Here is a 27,099-nt window from a genome sequence, read left to right as displayed (position 1 = left end):
TTAAAAAGCAAGACTGTCACAGAGTTTAATGCATGTAGCACCTTTATAAGCCCCACTGCTCTAAACTTAGGATCTGGTCATATTCCCAATGGCCCTCCTGCAAAGCATAACCAAGATGGGTTTTCAAACAACAGACCGTCCTATTTCTATCCTTATGAGAATTTGCCCGTGATACATGAGACGCACATTTTTAAAAAAGGATTTGCACAAAGCAAATTTAACCAGCTCTATTCCCGACAGGACATTCCTCACCCGCCCATCCCCGTCTAGACATTGCAAATGTGTTCAAGTTGGACTTAAGCTCTTTTACCTGGATAGGACTGACAGGAGGTGGTGGTGGGGCTTTGCGTTTTTTTGGAGTTCCACTTCTTTCGGAACTTAATCTACAGACTTGGTCATGCTGGAAGTGTCACAGGCCAGAAAAGGGAGGTCTGTTAGTTTGGTTAGTAAGGTCTGCGTTAAAAAAAAGTTCTTCTTTTTTTCTTTTAAGGTACAAGAGATTTTTTATTTTTTTAAAAAAAGCATTCATGCCTCAACTCATTCAAAGGTACTTCCTTTATATGCAGGGATATTGCACATGCTCGACCCTGAGCTCACCATGCCCTGTTTTGCAACATGCTTCATTACATTAGATGGAGTGAATAAAGCGAACCCTTTCCCATGGAGCAGTGATCTCAAAATGCACTGCTCTTCACAGCCTCAAGCAATTTGTTAACATTTCTCCTAAACGCCTCCCCCCCCCCCGGGAGAGAGAGTTTTCCTTTTCCTTTTCCTTTTTGTTTACTTCTATTTCAGGGTCACTCGTGTTCAAAAAATTGTTTAGAGCAGTGGTGAGGAATCTGCCACCCTCCAGATGTGGGACTACAACTCCCATCAGCCTCAGCAGGCATAGCCCAAAGGTCAGGGATGATGGGAGTCGCTGTCCCTGGTTTAGAGACCTTTTAGACCTGCCCCCAAACTATTTTTTTTTTTTTTGCAACAAGTAAACACCCTGTGAATGTCAAAATCATCTGCACCACTCACTTTCCTTCTCTACTTCTTGATTTGCCTGCATGCCACTCAGATCATCTGTAACTGCTAAAATCCATAAAAGGGGAATTCACACTTGGGCCCAACTGGGTGCTCAGGTGAACATCCCTTTCCCCCTCCCTTATTATGGAAGGTGCAAATGACCACTGAAGCAACAAAGCCATTTTTTCATGCTTACTCTTGCCAAGCAATTCCTTAAAACCCACAAGACTCAGTTAGCTATTTCAAGGCATCAGGAGGCCACACTGAACTTGTTCGGATAAAACAGTAAACTATGGTTTGGCATTACATGTGCTGGCTTGGGGCAGTCATGAAATCAGAAACTTTCGCTTGTGATTTCAATTAACCACAGAGACTCATTAGAGCCAACCAGGAACTATGGTTAATCTTAACCAAACAGCAGAGTTAGGGAAGGGCTAGAGTTGCTGAACTCCAATTCCCATCAGCCCCAGCCAGCATGGCCATAGGTCAGGGATGGTGGGAGTTCTAATCCATCAACATCTGGAGAGCTACAGGTTCCTTATCCCTGGTTTTGGGGAAATCAGCTAGCATTGTGCAAACTATGGGCTGAAGTTGACTTGTTTCCCTACGCCTTAATTAAAGTTAACTACAGATTGCCCTATTTCAGATGTAACTAGTAACTGAGGTTAATTTTAAAAAAAAAAGGAATCAAAGGCTTTTGAACTGCTCCCCATGGCTGTGTCAGAAGAAGGGAGGGAAGGAGTTGCTCATAAGCTCAAGGATTGTTCATGTAATGCCAAACCACAGTTGAACATTATGTCCAAGTGAAACCAGTGTGAGCCTGTTTCTTTTGAAAGTGAGTCAGTTTCCCACGTCCACCATTAGACCCTAGCCTACCATTGGACCTGCAGCTCTGACGCAAGGCTGTGTGTTAACAGCAGCCATAGAGTGGTTGGTGAGCAAGCAGCCCATGGTGCTGGGGGAGGAGGAGGCTGTAATGCTTCACTGTGCTATTCCCCGCCCCCCAATCAAAATTGCTCCATGGTGGAAAACATATAGGTACCTTATGCATGTCTGCATATTTACCCTTATGGGCAAAGCAACTTTGGATTGGAGGGGGATATTCAGGGAAACGGTGCACAGAAAAGCATTAAACCTTCTCCCTCCAGTACTTCAACCCTCATCTGATTTGCAACTGCTCCATAACTATTAACTTATTTTAGGGAAATGCTGGAGATTCCCATCACAGACATGTCATAACAGAGCGAGTTTGGCCCTGTCTTTACAAAGGATATGGGAACATTTGGGTTGGAGATGAGAGGAGACAGCCATCCCACCAATACCATACAGATATCAATGAAAGGGAAATATCTATTGAGTTTACTAAAACTGCATATGCTTCTGGAATCTCTTAACAAACCAAATCACTTCCATTATTACTTTTTCTAAGCCTTTATTTCTTTTTTTCAGATCTTGAGGCTAATTGTTATTATGGTAATAAAGCATTTCTGATTCTTTTTTTCCTTTTTACCTGCTTTGGCTTTGTTGGTGACTTGACATCTGTAGATGAAAAAACAAAACATTGCCATTTAATCGAAAACCTGAGATAACTTCTTTCTGCTGAAGAAATTTCCATTTGGATCCTAAACTCACAGCTATTTAGGAAGCAGGCCCCTTTCTTCATATGGATTCAGATGCAAATAAGAATACTTGAGATCATAGGCTGGGAACTGGGCATTTACTAAGGACTAATCAGCTAAAGCCAATACATCTTTGAAGCCTAGCCTTCTTCCACAATGTAATAATCTTTTTTTGTGCACATAGAGACATGAGGGCACTTTCAAACAAGCAACCCACTTTGGAGAGACCCAAGATGGCACATTCCTCTGACAGTCCAAAGACCAGGCTGTGTGCCAAGCTCAGTGCTCGAAGCAGCTCTACCAAGGGTGGTAAAACAGAGACTAGGAGAATGGACAGAGTAGCTCAGCTGGTAAAGCATGAGACTCTTAATCTCAGAGTCATGGGTTTCAGCCCCATGTTGGGCAAAAGATTCCTGCATTGCAGGGGGTTGGACTAAATGACTCTTGTGGTCCCTTCCAACTCTACAATTCTATGAGTCAGCATCCTGTCTTCTGGCATAGACAGTCCAGAAAGTTTGAGTAAGAACCTCATGCCTCCCCAGGTAACCCCTACAGCAGGGGTTGGGAATATGTGCCTGCCCCCCAAAGATGCTGATGGACTCCAACTCCCATCACCCCCAGGCAGCATGGCCTATAATCAGGGATCACATAGTCCAATATCATCAGGGGGTGGGGCACAGGTTCCCCATCCTTATCATAGGGAATCCTACCACATAATTTAAGAAGTGTAGACATACCAGCTTCTTGAACAATTTTCAACTGAAGGAGATTCTGAATCCCTGTATTTTCAGAGACTACAGCATAATGCAGGGCATTGTGTCCAAGTGCATCCACCAGGTTTATGTCTGCACCTTTTCGGACGAGGACTTCTGCAATGCTGAGGATTCCTGCTTCGCACACCAGCATCAGAGCCGTTCTAGAGCAAGTTGGCAAACAGACAATATAAGGAGGAGCCACGGGCATGAGAGTAGCAAAGCAACAACACCCCCTCAAGGTTGTGAGTTTGCTATCCTTTCGTTATCCTACAGGAGGCGAGTGCCTACAGGTTCAAGCAGCAGAAGAAGATTGGGCAGTCAGTTGAGTCCAGGAAGTGAAAAAAGCTGACAGGCATTCCTCTGATAAGATGACACTTTGCTACTCCTGCAGAAAGTAATGGTCATTGTGCCATCAACAAAATTTGTCCTGACTTGAATTTACAGCATATCTATAACTTGATCTACAGTAAGAGATCACTGCAAGACAGGGGAGGCACCTGAGAGTGAACCAATAAAGCTTTCCCTAATGGTCCAATAAGAGGTTGAGCCATTTATGCATGCTGCAAAGGGCTGGATGAGGTCAAGTCCCATCTAGCCCAGCATCCAGCAAACAGATGCCTTAAGGGAAGCCTGCAAGCAGGACCTGAGTGCAATGGCACTCTGCCCAGTTTTGGCTCCCAGCAACTGGTATTCAGAAGCATACTGTCTCCGACAGTAGAGATATGACATAGCCAGCAGCTACTGGCGGACAAGATCCCTGTTGACCATATAGCCACACAGAATTCTGCTTGACTGTAATTTTGCCAGAAGAGGGTTTTTTTATTTCTTTTGGCAACAGCAGCCTGTGTCAACCCAGTCTAGAATTTTGTATCTCACTGTAACCTGCCTCTGGATGGAGAAGAGGCTTAATGAGTGCTTGCAAGCAGGGGAAAACATCAAAAAGGATACAGCTTTGACAACTTTATTAGGCTGTGCCTCAAGATGTCAAACGCTGCAAAACAGCTTCTCTGAAAGTCACAGAGAAATCGGTGACTTTAGAAGAACCAGAAAAACATGTCATCTCTTGCATGGCTTTTTGTTAGCTTTCAAGCTAATAAATATAACCAAGAAGTTCAGTGACAGCTTAATTGGACCTAAACCACAACGTAAGATATTTAGTGGTGAAGAATCTAAAAACCTGATCTCTGAAAAAGTTTGTGAGTACTAAGTAATTTTATTTGTACCTTCCATTTTTGTCTCTGGAATTGATGTCTGCTCCATGCTCCAGAAGGTATTTGGTTACTTCAGTGTGGCCATTTTGTACGGCCAGTAACAAAGGTATATTCCCATCCTAGTTTTTTTAAAATAAATAAAAAGGAGGTTAAACACTATCAGTTATTCAGTAGATTTAAAAAAGATTAACTTCAAAGAATGTAACCCTTATGGGAAAACAGGTCGCTGTGTGCAACATCCTTTAACAGGTGCTCAAAACCTTGCTATCCAAGGGACAATAGACAACAGCTAGCCATGCAGCAGTGCATGTAAAACCCCACTGCATTACCTTTGTTGAGTTCTGAGCTCCTTTTACTCATAGGCTCAACACAGCGCCTATAAGCCCTTTGCTGCTCTCAGGATCAGAGTACAGTGGTACCTCGGTTTATGAACTTAATCCATTCCGGAAGTCCGTTCTTAAACCAAAACAGTTCTTAAACCGAGGTGCCCTTTCCCTAATGAGGCCTCCTGCTGCCGGTGCCCTTCCACTGTTTGGATTCCGTTCTTAGACCGAGGTAAAGTTCAGAGGTAGAAACCTGTTTACAATTGTAAAAGAATATTTAATAAAAGTAGGTAAATAGGGGGAATGTGAGATGCTAAAGAAATTATGTAAGGATGTAAGGAAGTCAGTTGGGGGAAGTCGAAGACTTGAGAGAGTCAAAGTATATGTGATGCCAAGTGAAATTGTTAATTGTTTGGTTTTAAAAATGAAATTCAATAAATATTATAATAGACCGAGGTAAAGTTCTCAAACTGGGGCACTACAGTGGTACCTCGGGTTACATACACTTCAGGTTACATACTCTGCTAACCCAGAAATAACGCTTCAGGTTAAGAACTTTGCTTCAGAATAAGAACAGAAATTGTGCTCTGGTGGCGCAGCAGCAGCAGGTCACATTAGCTAAAGTGGTGCTTCAGGTTAAGAACAGTTTCAGGTTAAGAACGGACCTCCCGAACGAATTAAGTTCTTAAGCCGAGGTACCACTGTATTTCCAGTTTTGCGGAGTTTGTAAACCGAATCGCTCTTGAAATGGTACCACTGTATATGATTCTAAGCACTCAACAAACCAAAACTCTAATTTCACTGAATAAGGGATGGCCAGGAACCAAAATACCAAAGAGACTTTGGTAAGTGTTAAACTTTGTGCATAATGGGATGTGCGTGGAGGAAATGGGAGAAGCCAGCTACATATGGCTCCCTCCCCGCTGAACTGTTTCCACTCAAGCTGGTCAATGCAGGAACAAGTGCCTGAGGTTACTCGCTTTCCTCACAGGAAGACTGTCACATGGAAGACGGAGCAAGCTTGTTATCTCCTGCTCTGGAGGGTAGGGCTCAAACCAATGGCTTCAAGCTACAAGGAAGGAGATCCAACGAAACATCGGGAAGAACTTTCTGGCAGTAAGAGCCGTTTGACAGTGGAATGGTGTCCTTTGGGAAGCTGTGAACTCTCCTTCCTTAGAGGTTTTTAAGCAGAGGTTGGCTGGCCACCTGTCATGGTTGACTTTAGCTGAGATTCCTGTATTGCAGGGGTTGAACTAGATTACCCATGGGGTCCCTTCTAACTCTACGATTCAATGATTCCAAGCCTTTCCTACAGTGTAATAAAAAGCTCAACATTAGGCATGCACACCTGCTGTACTTTGAGTGCTGGTGCAGAATCAGAGAGCAATATAAAAGGCTCGTTCATACCTTATATGGGAGATAAATTTGCTACTTATTCACTGCATGTTTCTGGTTAGGACTGTCATGTCTGAATGGGAAATGATATACGTGGGGACATGTGGAGGGGAGGTGCAACCGAGCAAAGTGCTCTGGCTCATGTAAATGTGCTGATCAGGCCTCGCACTCAGACCTCACGCGTGCTAACTGGAAGAAATACAGTGAACAAAGAGGAAAGTCATTTGCTGCAGACAAGAGGGAATCTGCCCTGCTTAGAAGATTTAAAAACGAGGTTTCAGAAACTGAAGTACACTGCATAGCTTTTAAGGTTTGTTTTTTAACCATGTTTTTTAACCATGAGATAATGATTACATACCACATCTTTGACATTAATTGGACACTTGTGTTCACACAGGAGCTGAGCTACTTGAAGGCAGCCACAAGCAGCTAAAAGAAGAAGAAAATGAAAGTTGAAAAATTAAGAGCTGTTACTCTGCAAGAGCAAACACAATGAAGAGTCCCATAGCACCTTAAATGCTCTACTGTGGAATAAGCTATCATAGACTATGCTGTAATAAGTTGTTTTAGCTCTTCAAGGAACTGCAAGATTAGTTGTTCAAAACTCCTGCAGGGTCCATACCACTGGAGAGATTTTTTCCAGCCTTGCTGAAATCATGCGAAACCACATTTCTGCCATGCCTATATAACCAGTGGCCCTCCAGCTGAAGTTTGACTGCAGGTGCTTTGGACTACAACATCCAGCAGCTCGGCCAATGGCCAGGGAAGATGGGGGTTGTAGTCCTACAACATCTGCAGGACACCAGCTTGGAGAAGGCTGATATAGTTCTTCATCCTGTCTCCAACAATGACCAACTAGAATTTCCTGAAAAGCAGTGTATGAGAGGGAGAGGGAGAAAGAAAGTGACAGCCAGCCTTCTACTCTTAATTCTTATGCACTCTAGGTAAGGCTGCCCTTGAAGAAGGTCTGACTAGTGAGAATGCAGCTGCAAGAGTACGTACTTCTAGCTGATGTCATACAAGACCAGCTCTGCAGGGTCTGTACCTATGTATTAACTGGGCTCAATTCAAAGCAATAAGATTAACCTAAAAAGCCCTGAAGGGTTTGGGGCCTAGATACTGGGCAAGATTTAGCGAAGTTGCTGCATGTGTAGAATGAGGTCTGCTTGTGCAATGGGGTGTTTCCTCCTCTCCCCCCACCTGCACTTCCTAAATCTGCTCGGGGGAAGGGGAACGCTGTAACAAGTAGGGTGAGTACAGGGTGGGGATAAGTCCCACTGCATGAGTGGGGCAGGGGAGGCTGCTTACAATCTCACTGATGACCATAGCTCATCACACAGGGACACTAGTTGTGCCTCCCCCCCCCCTTATGGAACTCCCATTGGGAAGGCATGGATTGCATAGGGTGGACCTAACAAGGTCAAGGGGGGGCATGGGAATATGAAAGAGAGAGGGAGTAGAAATATTACCTGCATAGTGTAAAGCTGTCTTCCCAGAGCTATCAGTGCTCTCTGGTGGACATTTAGACTGTAGGATGGCAAAAAAATGAGTCTTTTAGCAAGGCATGGAGCAAAAAGCATTTTGAAGTTCATTGCTATTTGGGGGGGGGGGGAATACTTTTGTGGAATACAAAGAAAATTTAGAGAGCTACCTAAAGCCGCCTTTAAAGACTGGAGAAAAAGCAAAATGAAGGTTCATGGACCAAGGTTTCATTTGGGGTTGTATCCAACAACGATGTCCTGCTCAAACAAAACTTTCTTCTTCCCTGCCTCCTCCCGCATATGATTGTGAGAGTTGGGGAATACCCAGAACTGATTTGTGGGTTTAGGAGGAGGAGGAGGAAAGTCTTTGCACGATCACAACAACTGTCTTGGAGACACCCCTTGGTGGGTGATCAAGGCCTCATGATAGCCAAGTTCTGGGGCAGTTTGTCCTTGACTGGTTAAAATCAAAGTCCATGCAAAGAAAAAGAAAAATGGGATATGAGCAATTATATGAAAAGTATTCCAGCTGATTTTGCATTAAAATCAAATGGCCTTCCTTAAACATAATGGTTTGTTAAATTAATCCATACGGATCCCAAAAACAGGTAAGGAAAAAAAAATATTGGAACTATTCCTACAGGTAGATTACTAGAGGTATTTTGTGTACACACACAGATACACCACTCAATTATTCATTTAACAGGTGCTATTAAATCCAGCCGTGGACAAGTTAGACAAGAATTATTTTTAGTTGGCAGATTTCAGTGCCTCCCACAACAAACATGGGCAACTTTATTTGGGCAACTGCAGCTCTTACATTTGCCAAAGCAATTCTCTCAGATGTTACAGATTAAGCGTATATCATATTTGACCACTAACGACCAGATCATAACAGCAAGAACCATACTCCAGAACTGGTGTCACAACACCACATCACTAGCTTTCATTATGTTGGTGAAAGTGGCTGGAAGGAACATAGCTCAGTGGCAAGAGCATCTACCTTGCATGTAGAAGATCCCAGGTTCAATCCTGGGCATCTTCCAGTTAGGACTGGGAATTTCCCTTTCCCGAAACCCTGGATAGCTGTTGCCAGTCCATATAGACAATTCTGAACTAGATGGGCAAAAGTTCTCAGTATATGGCTGCTTATTTGGGCAACATAGGTTAAGAACCTACTCATACTCCTGGGCACAAAGAAGTCCTTAAATACCAACTCTTCTGTCCTCTTATGTGCTATTAAGATGGCTGCTTTAAATGAGAACTTGGAAGCATGCTAGTGTTTCTCAGAACTTCAGAAGTGGCAGTGAAGAGAAACAGAAAATATACTTCACCTGAAGGAGCCTCTTGACACAATCAGGGTGGCTGTTCTTGGCTGCAAGGTGCAATGCACTGTGCCCTGCACAAATGGGAAATGATTTCAAACAGTCCAAGTATTGTGAAGCACGCTATTATACATGAAGTGATCCTCTGGACTTGGAACACCATGAAACAGGTTCACTGTGAGAGGATGTCCCTCTCCAAAGTTGAAGAACCTGCTTTGTTCCCTGTTAAAAGTATTGATGCAATACGGAGTGGTCCACAATGGGTATATGCTGGTACTTTCCTCTCCCCCCCCCCAGTTAAGTCCAAATCCAGGAAAAGTTGCAGCAAGTAATTTTGCATTTGGCTTAAGTCAAGGATGGAGAACTGGATCCAGCCAGTGGCGTGGATTCTTACCTCTCCACCCCACCCTGCAACATGCAGCCAACTGACAGCCAAGTCCCTGTCAGTCACCTGACAATGCGGGTCTTGTACCTCCAAACGTATCCAAGCACAATTCAAAGTCTTGATGCTGACCTTTAAAGCCCTGAACGGCCTTCGGCCCTGTATACCTGAAGGAGCGCCTGTACCTGCAAATCCCCTTCAGGTGCAGCTATGTCTTTGCCCACCACACCACCTGAGGCCCATTTCCCAATCGTTGGCTTAAGTCCTTGCCTGTAAACCCTATACATATTGACAGTAAGATGTACTTCAGGGCTTCCATAGCTGCCTGGACCAAAAAGCCAGCTAGGCTTAGTATGCAGATGCGGACAAAATGATACACTGGGTTTTCAATACATGTGGAGTATTGAACAAACTAAAAGTACCCGATTTTACAAGGTGTGCACTGCCCAACTGTGAATCCTGCACAAAAAACAGACGGGGGACACACACAGTACAGAAGCAGACTACACACTCTGCAGGAACTATGGTATCATCTCAGATGCAGCACCTAACATTTCAAATTAAACTGAAGAGGTTGGAGAGATCACAAGGGTTGGAAGAGTGCTGCAGACAGTCCTGGGCAAGACGATTCGGCAAAAGGCATCTGCACATGCTCATTTGTAAGCAGAGCATGCAAAAAAAAACCTATTTACATGTGTCGTGAAAGCTTAAAAAGAGCAACAAAAACAAAGGGGATCAAAGGGGTGGGGAAACTCCCCCAGAGTTTGAGTACCTGTCCCATCCTGTGCTGCTACATCCACACCATGAGTCATCATAATCCTGAGACATTCTGCCTGCCCTTTGGAGGCAGCCAGGTGGAAGCTGAAAGAGAGAGAAAGAAAGATTGCAAATCATCTGGTTCAATTCCATTATCTCCAGCTCAGTTGGCATTACTTCACTGTAAGCAAAAAGCAACTGGTAGGTGAAATTTCCTGTAGATCACAGTTAATAGGTTCCTTCAGGAGAAATTATTGTCTTTGGGTTTTTTTACATTTCTACCCCAATAAGAACTCAAGGCAGCATGCTCACCACTGCTCTGTAAGGTAGGCTGGGCTGAGGGATAGTATGACAGACCCAAGATCACCCAGTGAGCTTCAGAAAAGAGACAGGATTTGACCTTGGCTTCCTCAGAGAGCAGATATACACACTACATTGAAAGAACATTCAACACACATTTATTGCATTTATATTACATTTCCCCCCCCCCCAAGGACCTCAAGGTGGTGTACATGGCTCCCTCCCTCCTCATTTAATCCTCACAACAACCCGGTGAGGTAGGTTAGGTTAAGAGACAGTGACTTGCCCCAAGTCACCCACTGAGTTTCATGACCGAGTGAGGATTTGAACGTTGATGTCTTAGGTCCCAAGGATTACCACCTTAAGTTCAGTATCCTGTTGTTGTTGTTGTTGTTGTTGTTGTTGTTGTTGTTGTTGTTGTTGTTGTTGTTTTGTTCCTCTTCTTCTCACCCGTAGCTGAGTAAAATTGTCTTCCATGAACACGGTCTTAACAGTGAGTCCGTAAGTGACAGTGGAGGTCAATTCTGGATCCACATGTCCTTCCACAGTGGAGACATAAGTTTCTGGATAGGAGTTGATCACGGTAAGGGTTTGCCAAATGTGCCTTCCTCTTAGCACATTTCTCCCTTTCATATTGAGTTCGAGCGTCTTCAAAGTCCATCACACCTTTGGTAAAGGTTGTTCCCGAATTGGAGCACTCACAGGCCAGTGTTACCCAATTGTTTGTGTTTATACTACATATTTTTAGGTTTGCCTTGAGAGAGTCTTTAAACCTCTTTTGTTCACCACCAGCATTACGCTTTCCGTCTTTAAGTTTGGAATAGAGTAGTTGCTTTGGAAGACAATAATCAGGCATCCGAACAACATGACCAGTCCAACGAAGTTGATGTTGAAGAATCATTGCTTCGACACTGGTGATCTTTGCTTCTTCCAGTACACTGGCATTAGTTTGCCTGACTTCCCAAGTGATGTGTACCAGTAAATATTTTCAGAGACACCGTTGATGGAATTTTTCAAGGAGTTGGAGATGGCGTTTAGAAGTGATCCATGTTTCACAAGCATACAGTAAGGTTGGTAGTACAATAGCTTTGTAAACAAGCATTTTGGTTTCTCTGCGAATGTCCCAGTCTTCAAACACTCTGCACTTCAATAGGGAGAAAGCTGCACTCGCAGAGCTCAGGCAATGCTGGATCTCGGCATAAGTGTTGGCCCTTGTGGAAAGTTAACTGCCCAGGTAGGAGAAGTGATCAACACTTTCCAACATTACATGATTGAGTTGGATTTGTGGTGCTGCAGAGGGGTTTTGTGCTTGTTGGTGCAGTACTTTGGTTTTTTGGATGTTGAGCGATAGGCCAAGCTTTCCATAAGCTTCTGCGAAGCTATTTAGGATGGTCACCCAAGGCAGTAAAGGTCAAAGGGTAGGAGCTAGACACCTAAGTTTATGAACAGTACCATTAACATCCCCCCATTCCAATTTTAGCTGGCTTTGCAGATAATGACCAAATGAAGTATTTTAAAATAAGCTAAGTCTTTAAAAAGGCAAATCGTTTAAGAAGTTCCGTTACAGCCCACTGAGAGAACACATTTTTGGACGACAAATCTATTTACAAATAACTAAGAACTAAAACTTGCTTACCAAGGCACCGATGAATTGAACTTTATAAACAGTTTGTTCCCAGGAAATGTTCTCTAAACTACGTATACATGGTTGGACTGAGAAGAGGCAACGTTCTAGCCAACAGTTTGGGCTCATAACTTAGTTAGGAGATAGCATGTTGTAAACATTCAAATAAAACTAAATCCATAACACTCAAATAAGTTTACAAAAATAAAGAGATACTTGGGTAGAAACGTGCGAACCACACTTCTGGTGTGTAAACATTTTAACAGTATTTGCAATAATTAAAACACTTGGCGGAACAAGTTGGCTAAAGTGGTGGTGACATTGATGACATTAAACTTTGTGGCCAATTCCTTTGCTTGCATAAGAAATCTGTGCCACAATACACTTTACTTGTAACACTTTGATTTTCATCTTAGAGACAAACAGAAAAAGTCTTCACTGAGAGCTACATATAAGCAGCAGTCCCTATTAGGTGGCATCAAATAAAATGACTTTCTGAGGGGACACATGCTCTCTGTCCAGAAGGCAAAACAGGACAGCACAGTTATCCTGCAAAACTACCTACAATTTCAATAAATAAAAGCAAATAAAACTGAATTCGTAAAAAGCAGGAACCCCCCCCCTTTTTTTTTTGGAACGGAGGAACAACAAAGGATTTGTGCTTTTGACAATATGGGATTACAGTATTCAAGAGCGCAGTATATGCAACTCAAAGCACAAGAAAAGTGCCTGTTCTATTCTGGGAACACATTTAGATATATTTATTTGCAGTGGCGTTGTCTGCAGTACATTCTGAACTTTTTGCACATTGTCTAGAGGCTTGTTTTGAGTGAAAACATCACTTTCCAATGCAAACTATTTGCACCCCCTTTTTCCTGGGGTATATGTCCAGTCTCTTTCAAAACACCATGGCTCCTTTGCCAACAACCCCTTGGTGATTTATGGCTTCCCAGTGGACTAAAATGCCTTTGCCCAAACAAACAAAATTGTTGAAATAAGGATGAAATTATATTAGGGCCTCTCCGGAAGCGGCGACAAATGTAAAGAAACCAGAGGCTCCGAACATGGATTTCTTTAGGCTGCCTATCATTGCTTTTAACCACAATAACTAGGCATCTATCAAGGGATACTCCCTTCCTCAGCTGCTGTGGGGGAGAGGCTGTGATTTCTATGCCCATGGGATTTCGAGTTGAGGAAAAGAACACAATCCTTCCACTTCCTTCCTTGTTCCAAACTCAAGGACTCCTTTCGTTCCTCCAGCTCCCACTTCAACAAAGCCAAGCACATTCCGGCTGTAATCCAGCCCACGGTGAAAGAACCTTGCCTCGGCAACTTTCAGCAGATGTGATTAAATTTGAAGTCGTCTCTTAGGACCAGTTTGCACATGGATGCTCACCGTTCACTGACCACAGCAACAAACTTGGCTCGCAGACGCACAATGAGTCGTCGTAGCTTCCCCACCAGGGAAATAACTTCAGTTCGGACTCAATACCTTTTCACGGGACACCGTTCACATGTTAGCGTGAGGGTCTTCAAGTGGTGAGCATGTGTGGATGTAGAAGTACTCAGAAGCTTGAGGGGGCATTATGTATCTGGCTGCAACACAATACTTTTGCAGTGCAGGTGATCCTTATGGAAATGAGCACATAAAGAAAGAAAACTTTTTATACTTTTAGGGTTACTGGCAGACAAGATGAAAGTAAGGAATCTTGGGAAGGGGGAAGAGATAAGCATAGAGATAAGCACACACCCCTTGCTAATAAAAGCAGTAACAGCAATGGCTACAAATTCATGGAGGATAAGGGCTGCTGATGGCTACTAATCCTAGTGGCTGTGTTCCATCTCCACTGTCAGGCAGTACACTTTTGAATACCAGTTGATGGGAACCAGAGGAAGGGAGAATGCTCCGAGGAGCACCTAATGTAGGAAGTAGCCTTGCAGTGCACCAAGATGGGAAGACTCATTGCTAACAAACAATGGAAGAATGGTTATTAAAACGACTCAACTTAGCTGAGATGGCAAAACTGACAGGTTTAATGAAGTCATTGTCAACATTTACTAGACTGGAAACCTCTCCGACTTTTTGTGTTAAAAAGAAAAAGAAATGGTATTTGGGTTTGAAGGTTGATGATAACGTTGGTTTATAGAAAGTGGTCGTCCTGGTTGTTATACTGGAGTGGATGAGTTGAATAATGCTGACCGACAAAGAATCGAAAGTTCCTTAGTTTCTTAACTTTATTTTCTTTCTCTCTCTTTAATCTTTCTTCTATCTCCATTTCTCTTTCTTCCCCCCATCTTTTTCCTTTCTTTTTTGATAGATCTATGTTTTTATTTTATCTAGATTAATGTTTCAGTCTGAACAAAAAAAGATACTTGATAATGTTTCTATTTTTCTTCTGAATATCTAATAAAATTTATTCCCCCCCCCCACAAAAAAGAGAGAAAGTGGCCTTAAAGTGAGTCAGATCAATGGCCCATCTTGTTCAGTATTGTCTACGATACCTAGGAAAGATAGAAATTGAGCTTCAATCGCCTCAAATCTTGGTTTCTGATCCTCTTTTGCTTCTCTGCACCATAGTTAAGACTAACCACAGTAGCAGGTTTAGAAGCAACAAACCATGATTTGTATAAAATTGAATCAGAATCTTCCAATTTCCTTCCCATGGCCATGCTGCCATTTGTTCATGTAAAGCTAAACCGTAGTTTAGCATTACATTTGAACCAAGTCAGTTTGTGGAACTAAGTACAGTATTGATGGAGTCCATTCTTCTTTGCCAAGAACTCATCTGATTAAAGTGCAACTTTTTTTTAATGTAACATTGGGGAAGTAACACCTTATGTCCATGCAGCTGAACAAATTTTCACACCATTTTAAGGGTTCTCATTCCCAGCTACATTCTTAATTTAGCCTCCTGAATTCTGCTGTGAAGGTGACGGAAAAATAGGCCTAGTGAATTTTTAAATGTTTAAAAACGCCAAGAGCTCAAGTACTCCTTGCGTAGCTTGTTTCCTAGCCAAAGCCTCTCTCAAGAAGCTGGAATGAAACATCAGCACCAACATGCAGTGGTTTTGTTACTTTGATCTACAAAGAAATCTGAAAGAAACCACTTAAGCTAATCTTGGAAGTTACTCACTTTTTATTCAACTACCTCCGCAAGAACTGGATAGCATGTGCTGACACACCACATCAAATAGAAACAGGCACCATTAATAAAAAAAGAGAAATGATGCCCTCCACTCCAGTCATTTAAGAGGCTCCAGATAGGGTTAAAGGGTGTAACTCATTTCTCTATACTTCATTTAAAAAATACACAGGGCAGATTTTAGATTAGGTGGCAGACATTAAGCAGAGTTAAACTTCATTATCTTATTTTTTAAACAACAACAACAACAACAACAACCCTGAAACAAATTAAAAATCAAGTGTGGTCAAGCACGTGTTTGTGTTTGTGTGTGAACCCTTCCAACTTGGATCTGCACCTGCACTTCCCCAAACCTTCAGTAGATGGAGTTGGTGAATGGGTAAGAAAATACACAGTGGACCCTCGGGTTACGTTAACTTCGGGTAATGTAATCTTTGGGTTGTGAAAGCAGCAACCCCGGAAGTGGGTTTGCCACTTCCCGCATGCACAGACGTGCTGCGTGGCGCTGTGTGCATGCGCAGAAGTGGTCCTCAGGTTACGAAATCTTCGGGATATGGCCAGGCCTCCGGAACGGATCCCATTCGTAACTGGAGGTACCACTGTAGCTTTAAAAACCAGGCTGGCAAGTAATTTTTGAGGGCTACGTTTTGACTTGAGCAAGAGCTTAAAATGGCCTGCCACACTGGCTCTTCCCACCTTCTCCCTTGGGAGGCAAGACTTGGGCAGAGGGCTCTTTAAGCCTCTCCATGGCGAATCAAACAGCAACCAAAGTTTGGGCAGGAGGGCTGGTACTATGACATATTCTGCTAATGCCTGAATGCGGTACACCCCTGCACTGCTCCTGCAATGCAATTGTCCTGGTGTCATTGCTGCAGAAACTCAGATAAATAAGCTAGGCGCTAAATGGCTCCTTATACCAAGCTTACTGTGGCCAAAATGAAATATTTAGCTGTCATTTGGGGGCAAGATGGCTCTAAAGTCTTATTTTTCAAATGATGGGTTGGCCGATAGCAAGTGGCCGATGGCCACTTTTAAAAATTGCTAATTAAAAAAATATTTTGAATATTTTAATGTCTGTAAACTGCCTAGGGTGTGGGTGTATCTACAAATTCTGTTAAGAGAAATAAAGTATTTTAACATACTTTCACAGATTATCAGGAATACCTATTTGGTAGCTACATCTTCCTACCCAATCCTTGGTTTATTAAAGAGGCATGATTTAACTACTTTTTATTTTCCCACCATTCTGTAGATGAAGAACAAAAAGGGGACGAAGTAAAAAAACCAATTGACTTTGTGCTGAAGGAAACAATCATATAGTCAAGGGTTTTTGTAAAAAAATAAAACACATATGCATTATGACGAAATTAGGGCATGAACTACTTTCTGGACCTTTCTTGCCTTAGGTAAAGAAACCTGACCTTCTCTTTAACAATTTTAACTAGCAAGAGATCAGCTTGTTGAGTGATTTAAAAAACAAAACAAAACCAAGAACATGCTTTATCAGAAAGGGCAACTCTGTTGTCACGCTCATTCCAACTTAAAAGCTGTTCATCAAATGATCCGAGCTTGTAACAAAAAGGAGGAGTAGAATAATGCTACAGGAGAAAACAAAAACCCACACCCTTTTAGGGAGTTCCAGGGTTTTAATCAGATTAAGTTATAAATAAAATTGTCAGTCATCAAAATAGCAATTATAACATTTCCTGAATTTAGTTTGAAATCTTTGGCAGAGACCCACAAAGGCTATGCATAAAACACCTTTTTAGAGACTATCTGTCCCTCGATACCTCCCAGGGGTGTATGCAACAAAGTCATCCAGTTTGTGCAACAACTTCTGCTTCAACTCCATCTCCCTCCACCCATCACACACTCTAAATCTGTTCTGGGACCTCCTCCAACCCTTTGAAGCAAATCTGAGGGAGATGCAGGGACATGCAAAGATGAAGAAGAAGAAGAAGAAGAAGAAGAAGAAGAGTTTGGATTTGATATCCCGCTTTTCACTACCCTAGGGAGTCTCAAAGCGGCTAACATTCTCCTTTCCCTTCCTCCCCCACAACAAACACTCTGTGAGGTGAGTGGGGCTGAGAGACTTCAGAGAAGTGTGACTAGCCCAAGGCCACCCAGCAGCTGCATGTGGAGGAGCGGAGACACGAACCCGGTTACCCAGATAACGAGTCTACTGCTCTTAACCACTACACCACACTGGCTCTCTCAGATGATATACTGAAGACACCCGGTAAGTTTCATGACAGTAGGAATCTAAACTTGGGGTCCCTGGCTCTGACATCCTAACCATTCCACCACACTAGCACACAGAATTGAGACTGCAAGAAATTGAGATTTGGTTTTAAAGCTCAGCCCAAGCAACAAACCCAGCAGGCTTCATATATACAAAACCTGGCATTACGGAACATGTGGTCTTCTTCATTAATGGGTAGCAGCCTGCTTCAATTTTAGCTCTCTTTTACAGCGTTGTAAATAGAAAGGATTCTGCGGTTGAACGCAAGAGGCATCTGTTGAAGCTTCTTCGGTTTTCCTAATTATCAGTGCAAGGAATTTAAGAGTGCGGGAGGAGCCTGTGAGATCAGGCCAATGGTCCAATGTGGTCAAGCATCTTGGTCTCACTGTGGCCAACCAGATGCTGATAGCAGGACCTGAGTGCAACAATGCTCTCCTCACTTGAGATTCCCAGCAAGTGGCATTCAGAGGCATACGGCAATTTACTCACTACCGGTAGTAGTGAATGTTCTTTACCGTGGAAAAATAGTTATTGTTTCTTCATATCTTTCGGTTCAGCAACATCTATGTTGCTGCACTCAGACCAGAGAACACCAGAATATAATAGCAAGCCCAATATTACTCAGAAGCCTCAACCAAGGAGAACTTTTTTTCTAATAGCTAATCTAGGCGGCCATTCCAGAATAGTTATTTACACAACCAACTGAAACAGGTTGCTTATATCCAAGTTTTCAGTAGCACCTTTAGAGACCAACTAAGTTTGTTCTTGGTATGAGCTTTCGTGTGCATGCACACTTCTTCAGATATGTATCTGAAGATAGGTATCTGAAGAAGTGTGCATGCACACAAAAGCTCATACCAATAACAAACTTAGTTGGTCTCTAAGGTGCCACTGGAAGGATTTTTTTTTTCGACTATGGCAGGCCAACACAGCTACCTACCTGTAGCCACAAGTTTTGTATCATTTATTCATACTGTTAGTTATTCAATTTATACCATACCCTTTTCCTGAAACAGCAAACAGATCAAATAATATTATTATTTTGTTTTTAAAAAAGCCAGTTAAAGACATTCATGGAACCAACAATTTCAGGGTGGCCAGGAATAGTATCTTTTGGCCATCGCAACCCTGGGTAAATAAAATGTTTAAAAATTCTTCCTGAAAGTCCACTTAAGGAGACTGACACATCTCACCAGGGAGGGCGTTCCCATTGAGAAGGCCCTGTCACGAGTCACACCAACTAGGCCAGGGTTGAAGTTGGTTAACCTTGAAAAATTGTAAGGAGGCTCCCTTGCTGTAGAAGATCAGACTATTTATTTTTTTACACTTTGCCACATGCTGCACACTCCTGGGGCACATCTCTACACCCTCCAGCTTGACGCAGCACAACTGGAGTAGGAGGAAATGAGCATAAGCAGGAAAACAGTTGCAGCGACAATGAGTGAGATGTCAGTGGGAAGCTTTGCCTAACAAATTCCTACTCTTGAGGGTTAGAAATCCCCCCAAGGGACTGGGTCTGAATGCTATAAACTTGTTGGATTCGCGACAAAGTCTGTCTCCCGCTCGCCCCTCAAAAGCAGCTTCTCAGTCACTGAAAGGCTCCGGAGATTAGCAACACAACCAAGAACCTACGAAGAGCTCTGTTGGATCAGGCCAAAGGAGCATCTAATCCAGTATCGTGTTCGCAAGGTGGCCAGCCAAATGATTATGGGAAGCTGGGAAGAAGGGCATAAGCACCGCAGCACCCTCCCCTCTTGCGTTACACAGCAACTGGTATCCAGAGCCACATTGCCTTCTATGCTGGAGGTAAAACAGAGTCATCACTTGCTGCAGCATCTTCGAAGAAAGCAGTGAGGCAGAATCCATGCGAACACAGCAACAGAAATGCGGGGAGGGTGTCAAGGGCAGAAGGAAGGGGTTAAATCCTGTGCTTCCCAAACAACTGTGGCCCAGATTAAAATGGGGTGGGGAAATGACTGCTATTATTCATTATTTAAAATGCAGCAGCCATTGGCATATCGAGCAGCTCTCCAGACAGGAGTTTATACAAGACCATCCCGGAAGTGTCATGGATTGAACCCAGGACATTCCTGCAAAGCAAGACACCACAGGACTATGGCTCTTCTGCCAAACTATCCAAACATCCAAGCTGCACCGAGAGCCTTTTTGGCTGATGAGCGGGGCACAAATGCTCTAAATACCCCCCCCCAAAAAAAATCTTGCTCCCTCTTACTCCTGTGTCTGACTGCACCCACACAATTTTAAGTCTGTAAACCAAAGTTTTACCCACCTCCTACAAAATTACCTTAGCTAACCTTCCCAGGTAGTTTCAACTATGTCATCAATCACTGAGAGCAACTTCTGCCCATATCATGCATTAACTGCAATTATCATGCTTTCCCAAGGTGTATCTTGTCCTAACCTCAGCTGAACCACCACCTCCTCCCCTTCCGGTGATAGAAGGAAGATTTGATGCATATAAAGACAAATCTCCTCAGGCATAGTTCTGCGCTTCTTTGAAAAAAAACCAAGGAAGTAAGTTACAACAAATGTTTAATTACTTCTGTGAAAAGCCACTGAAGTCTTTCTAGTCTATGCACAGTTACATCATTTAGTTGATGCTTGCTTGGCATTCGTGAAAATTGCTCAGAATCAGGACTCCAGTTTCTCTCTAAGGCCAGTGAAAATGACATGTACTGCATCAAATAAACTATAGGTAACAGAATGACATGGGAAGGGCCTGTTCCACATAATCGCATCACTCATACTTTTATTACTGATTTAAAGGAATTTCCGTTAATACACCTTTATCCAAAATGGTGCATATAAACATTTTTAAATCGTATAACCCACAAAACAACATTAAAAGCAATATAAACCATTAAGCAAAAAACACAACCCAAATGAATGGAAGGGGACGACGACCACTCAACCATCCATTTCAAATATCTAGGCAAATAAAGACTTTTTAAACTTGGTGCCAGAAGGAATACAGTATAGATGCCAGGCATATCTCTTTTGGTAGAGCATCCCAGAATCGGGGAGAGAGGGCCGCCACAGAGCAGGCCCTCCCTTTTGTATAAGCATAACGTATCTCCTCCATGACCAGCGCAGGAAAGGATTCAGCCCACAGGAATGGCAACATTTGTGTGGAATGCGACCACGAAAAAGCAGAAACACTTCCATACTAGTAGCTAAAATACGCGAGCAAATGTAGTGTAGTGGTTAGAGTGCTGGACTAGGATCTGGAAGACCAAGGTTCAAATCCCCACTCAGGCATGAAACCCACTGGATAACACTCTCACACTGTTACTGTGAGGATAAAACAGGAGAAACACATTGAGCTTCTTGGAGTAAAGCAAAGAAAATAAAATAAAATGTGTGAACTGGGCCAGAGAGCCTACCAACCTGCATATGTTTTATTAATAGTTCTTATCTCAGATGATCCAAGTAAGCTCAGAACTGAGTACATATGTGGTATTTTCCCCTCCTAAACGGAGAATCTCCTTATATGAAAAGGAAACAAACCATATTCACAAGCAATAGCAGCTCCTACTACTCTCAATATCCCACCTATTCTACCAGGTTTGGACTATGATGGTAACAAGCCAGATGGAGCAAAGTTAGCATGAGTGCAGTGCAAAGGATAAACTCCTGTTTTAGCATCAGGGAAGGCTCTTGGAAATGGGGGCAATGCTAATATGTTTCAGTCGCCAGTTGCATTACAATAAAAATACAAAAAATCTACCCCCCTGGGAGAATTAGTTGCATAACAGACTTTGTTGCTGTATTTTGGTCATTGTGTCACCTCCAGACCAATTATGTAAACACACACACCAGGAAGCGAGTCGGTTATGGGATCGATAAATCATTCATCCATGGCTACATCGTAAAATGAGGCTGCACAGACCTAAGGCTGGGAATATCAGCTAAGGCATCTCTAAGGGCAACTATGCAGCAGAAATGAACTTTGCTCTTAGACCTCTTTTATAGCTCCGTGAGACAGATCATTATCAGGGGCCCCTACCTGTCAATCACCTGATATCAGAATGATGGTGGGCGCAAGGTGCTTTGAAGTCACACAGCCAGGTCCTCAAAGCACCTTGAAAGGCAATCCTAAACCAAGTTTGTTCCCTTTGTTTTAGCAGGAGATTCTGATGCAAACCCAGGTAACCACTGTTTCCTGGTAAAACTGATCGTGTAATGCATCATTTTCCAGCTGAGGAAGTCTGAAGAAACACACTCTCTTGGGATTTACAGAGGCTGAAGAATCTAATCTCAGTAAAGAAGTGTGTGCATGCAGCCAAAATACACAGGACGCTTAAATTTCATGTGCTTGAGTGATTTTGGGAACCCAACCGACTGTATCCAATATTAGTCCTGCTCATAGTCAAATGAATAGATGTGAATAACTTAGGTCCATTGATTTTAATAGGTCTACTCTGAGTAAAACTTAGTTGGCTACAGCACACTCAAATTCTTTTTTTTCAAAAGGGATACAGATCCTTTTAATGCCATATTTAAGATGCAACAGAAAAGGATTCTGTTCAGGTCACTTGCAGACAACACCATCGTTCCGTTTCTTCATCTAAACAGAAAACGCCGCTGAACAGAACTAGCAGAGTAAGCAAGAAGCCAAGAGCGTGGCTCCATAAACAAAGCCTGAAGGGCCTTGCTTTTCAGCTTCATAGTGTGCAAGAAGCTGCCCAGGAGTCACTCACTCTCCCTACAAATGGCTCTTCCTCTCTCCCAATCTGCCCACGATTTAAAAGCCTTTTGTTTTTTCATGGGACATGAACCATTAAGCTATTTCTCAACTGTCCAGAAAATTGATTCTCTCTGTGGCTCTAAAAGATTAATGCCAAAAATCTTGTGCTTCTATTTAAAGAAGAAATAGGCATGGCAAACTCTGCATGAGACCATCAGAACTCGAACTGGAACAGGAAACATATACAAATACCTTTGAAGTTTCTGGTGTGTATCATGCGTGAGGGAACCACAGCCCTCCAAATCCTCTTTGACTACAAGTGAGATTGCCCCTAACCACTGGCCATACTGGCTGAGGCTGATGGAGTCCAAACACACACAGGGAAGACCACAGGTTACCCGTCCCTGTCTAGACTTGTGCAGTAATTTTTTTTAGAAAGCTGCCTATCCTTTACTGCATTATTCCACACAAATAGATTACATGGTTTCCTACACATGACAATAGCATGTCTAAACCATGCCTGTCCCAATTCACATGTAAAAAAGGATGGCAATCAGGGTGTGATTTTTGCACAAAAATGAGTTTGTCAAGAAGAGAAGAAGAGGAAAAAGAGTTTGGATTTTATATCCTGCTTTATCACTACCTGAAGGAGTCTCAAAGTGGCTAACATTCTCCTTTCCCTTCCTCCCCCACAACAAACACTCTGTGAGGTGAGTGGGGCTGAGAGACTTCAGAGAAGTGTGACTAGCCCAAGGTCACCCAGCAGCTGCATGTGGAGGAGCGGAGACGCAAACCCAGTTCCCCAGATTATGAGTCTACCACTCTTAACCACTACACCACACTGGCTCTCAAGGAACACTGAACTCTCTCCTGTCCACAATTCCTTCTCTCTAGCTATTTCTCTCCAAACTTAAGGATACTTTGCAATACTGGACCACAGGCAGTCAAAAATTGTCTTGGTAGGACACACTATGGAAGAAAGCAGAAGACGACATACACACAGACAGGCAGACAGACAGACAGACAGGCACCTTGGCATACATCATTTGCACAGCCCTCACTTTACAAGTTATTAAGGCAGACCTGCATTTAATTTAAAACCAATTATGTGATGGATTGTTTGGCCCACAGAAAAACAGGAGTGCTCTTTCTGAACCAATCTCCTAATCAGAGTTAGCAATTTGGGGGCATGAAGCTGACTGGGTCCCTTAACCACAACTCCTGCACAAATTTCTCCTCCTTTCCTCGGTTTGATTAAACCAGTGAATTACATCTGCATCAGCACTAAGGTTCATGCCAAGTAGAACTGCCTTCCTAAGCAGGACTTTGCACTATAGATTTGTATAATGGTATTATAATATGCAAACTTTTTTATTTTCAGCTCCTTCCCTAACAATCCCTAGCATGGCATTTGCCTTTTTCACAGCTGGCACACACTGGGTCGACATCTTCTTTGAGCTATCTATAATGGAAAACTTTAAGGCACCAGCTACATTGTGCTTAAAAGGCAATCTTTATGAAACCTGGGAAAACCCAGGGTTTGAGAAGTACCAGTTTAGGCAGCACAAATCTGATGCAGCAGTGGGAATAGACAAGTGATTTGCAGCATGCTCCAAAGGGCCTTGCATGGGTGTAAATGTCACTGAGTTGAGATCAGTGCAACATCAGCGCAAGGGCCATTGGATTGTCCTGTTTGTAGAACACATAGCAACAGCTGAAGAAACTTCCACTGCACTGATTAAGCATGGAGCAAAGCACACTTTGAATCAATTAGACTCTATTCTTTTAACATGGGGTGTCTGCTGGGTGGAGGTGGAAAATTTGATTTAACAAAAACCTTGGGTGCTCATAGTAAACACTCTGCATGGCTGATTTCTACAGGAAATGCATCTTAACTTGATTTAAAACAGTGGTGCCCGACACAAGACATAATTATTCCAGCAATAAAATGAAGGGGGGGGGGGAGTGTTTAGCGAATGAATTAGACATAGCAGTGCTAGGACCTGGATGACCCAAATGGCATGAAGCACTAACTCGCAATATTGCAAGTTCCCAGCAAATAGGAATTTTGTTTACTTTTTGGGTACGGAATAAAAAATGGTTGCCATCTTAGCTAAGCTACTTACGCAGTCTTGCCCTCACTGTCATGTTTGGTGGCGTTGGCTCCCTTTTTACCCAGCAGCGATGCCACTTTCTCTGCGTCGCCATGCTCCACAGCTTGCAGCAGTCGGTCATCATTCTTATTCCACTCATTGGTCTGGAGAAGGAAGGGGAGAAAGAGAGAAAGAGGAAAGAAACAGCTCACTAGAAAGAAACACTGGGAAGTGCCTTTGTTTCCCTTAAAACCAGTACATTAGCTTGCGAAGGAAAACACACCCTTTCTCCACAAAGAGGGCTATAATGGACCATTCTAGGTACAAGTACTTCACACAAGACCTTGCACAAAGCAGAGCCACTGCACACGCCCACTTTACATTGGATTGCATTCATTTGTCCTCTGCATAGTAGTGTGGCTTCTCCCTCTTGCAATGGGTGCTCCCCTTTGTCAAATTTTTATTTCCGTCTCCACAGGAACATAGGAAGTTGCCTTACACAGAGGTAGACAATTGTGCTAGCTAACTCAGTATTGTCTGACTCTACACTGATTGGCAGAAACCTGCCAGGGCATTAGGGAAGGGACATTCCCACATGCAACAGAGATTGAATCTGAGAGCTTCTGCATGCAAAACAGATGCTCTACCACTGAACTGAAGCCCTTTCCCATCCTCAGTTTACACCAGTGGTGCCCAAACTTTTTTCAAAGAGGGCCAGATTTGATGAAGCGAAGGGCCGTGAGAGCCGACCAAAGGGCCAACCAAAGTTGTTAACCTTTTTTATAGATTGAAGTTGTTGAGTTTTTTTTAAGGATTTTACCCCAGGGAATTAACTGCCACAGGGACACCGGATTGAACCAACCAGCGGGCTGGATTACGCCCCTGAAACAGACTTTGGACATGCCTGGTTCAAGCGGAACTCGAGGCGGCATATATGGAGCTCCCAGATATTTGTCATCTCAAGCCCTGACCAAACCCAGACCTGCTTAGCTTCATCCAAGGACAATGCATTATGTTCCCTCTCACCATGTGCCCTGGGGCCTTAAGGAGCTAAACACCTCGCTACACTTCAGACCATTTTAGGCACCTGAAAATGGTCTCTGGCCCATAGAAGCTTACAATGCCATGATATATTTGTTAGCCTCTAAGGTAGCACAGGACTATGAGTAATGTGCTCAGCCCTTGTAGAAGGTGCATTGGTGTGATCTCTCGTATTGTGGGACACTAGTGCACCAATGCAACTCAAAAAGCAATGCCTGCATTCTGCCTTGTGCAGCAGAGTCCTTGAGAAATTGGCTGCAAAGGACTGTTAGGAAGGAGACTTCACATGTACTCTCACCCATAATAAGCTGGTCCTCATTGAAAAAGAAAGTGTGGGGATGCATTTGCTTGGAAGTATCTTCCCCATCAAAAACATGCAGAAAGCCCCACTGAAACTCCGGACACCGCTATGTGCTCTGAAGCCTAGTACGTTTAAGCTGCAGATAGTAGGTAGAGCAAATCTTTCACATGCATAGAATTCACGAATATTTACAGTAATATTCCCTCCATCACCAAGGAAGACAATGCTGTTTGACAGCTTGGGCTAACACAACGCGAGAAGGGAGTTGCCTCCGGTACTAATGAACTGCGGACACTGAAGCAGCTGCAAGCCAAGCTTGCATCACAGCTTCACGATCCAAGCCAAGAACTTAAAATGAAAAATAAACTTGGAACAAGCTACCATAACCCAGCTGCTGAAATTCAGCTAGGATTTTTGCTCCATTTGCTAGTCCCCATGCAAGTGGGGAGTTCTCTGCTGGCATTCACACTAACCCTATTTGGACATTTCCTCACATGCACAGCTGTCGTCATGCAAGGGGAGGGCACATAGGAGTCCACGCTGCCAGCTTCATCACCGTCCACGTGCTGAGAAAGTGAACTTCAGCGGCACACAGCGTTCTCTACCCATGAAGGCTCCCCCCACTATTTTGAACCCTGGATGATCTGGGTTCTAAATCATGGGAGGATCCTCCCAACAAGTAGAGGCTGCAGAAATCTGCTTTACTAAAACATGGAAAGCAGTGAAGCCACTGACAAAGAACCTGGCAGATATGCAGAGGCAATGGGCTTGTGTTCGAATGGAAGGAGAAAAGTGTGCGTGTGTGTGTGTAGCTTTTCAACAACAGAAACTCCCCCCAAACCCTCTTTTTATAGACCTCACACACCAATGCTTTGTTCAGCAAGGGAACACCAGTTCACAAAACAACAGATGAATTCTGCTCTGAAAGCAAAGCTGCATCCTAAGCAACCTTGAATTTTAACATGGAAGTGGTTAAATAAAGCAGCAATTCACCGTGAAGACATAAAAGGGGGCAGTTGCTGCGACTGCTTAGAAGCATCTGCATTGGATTAAGTCCATGAAAGCCTATGTCATAATAAATGTGCTAGTCTTTAAGGTGTCACAAGAAACCGTTGTTCTTACTTAAAAGCAGTTTTAAGTAAAAAGGTGACTGCAGGCATGTTTATTACAATTGTATCCCACCCTTTCTCCAAGGAACTCACGGCAGATTAGGAGGCATTATTCCATTTTATAATAAATCCTACCCAAACCCCTGTGAAAAGCATTAGGTTGAGAAAATGCGAGCAGATGAAGAACAAAGCTGAACAGATCTGAATCAAGGTTTCCCTTCTCAGAGTTCAGCACTCTATCCATTACTGGATTCTCAACCAACTTTGGCTAGTAAAATCC

The 27,099-nt window shown here is 43.2% G+C and overlaps 1 protein-coding gene across 2 annotated transcripts in view; it reads right to left on the bottom strand.

Annotated features, from left to right (window-relative positions):
* Positions 1-27,099, bottom strand: part of RAI14 (retinoic acid induced 14) — an 86,816-nt gene that overhangs the window by 9,945 nt on the left and 49,772 nt on the right. The window contains exons 3-11 of one of the 2 annotated variants that reach the window (XM_033164685.1): positions 24,402-24,532; positions 10,275-10,363; positions 9,130-9,194; positions 7,784-7,841; positions 6,673-6,743; positions 4,609-4,715; positions 3,368-3,546; positions 2,522-2,550; positions 311-400 (exon numbers count right to left, since the gene is read on the bottom strand). In XM_033164685.1, coding sequence (XP_033020576.1) covers positions 311-400; positions 2,522-2,550; positions 3,368-3,546; positions 4,609-4,715; positions 6,673-6,743; positions 7,784-7,841; positions 9,130-9,194; positions 10,275-10,363; positions 24,402-24,532 — 819 coding nt within the window. The remainder of the gene's footprint in view (positions 1-310; positions 401-2,521; positions 2,551-3,367; positions 3,547-4,608; positions 4,716-6,672; positions 6,744-7,783; positions 7,842-9,129; positions 9,195-10,274; positions 10,364-24,401; positions 24,533-27,099) is intronic. The other variant, XM_033164686.1, reaches the window with a different exon arrangement.

This window comes from Lacerta agilis, chromosome 11, assembly GCF_009819535.1.
Source record: "Lacerta agilis isolate rLacAgi1 chromosome 11, rLacAgi1.pri, whole genome shotgun sequence".
Taxonomy (NCBI): domain Eukaryota; kingdom Metazoa; phylum Chordata; class Lepidosauria; order Squamata; family Lacertidae; genus Lacerta; species Lacerta agilis.
This window is presented reverse-complemented; position numbering and strand designations above follow the sequence as displayed.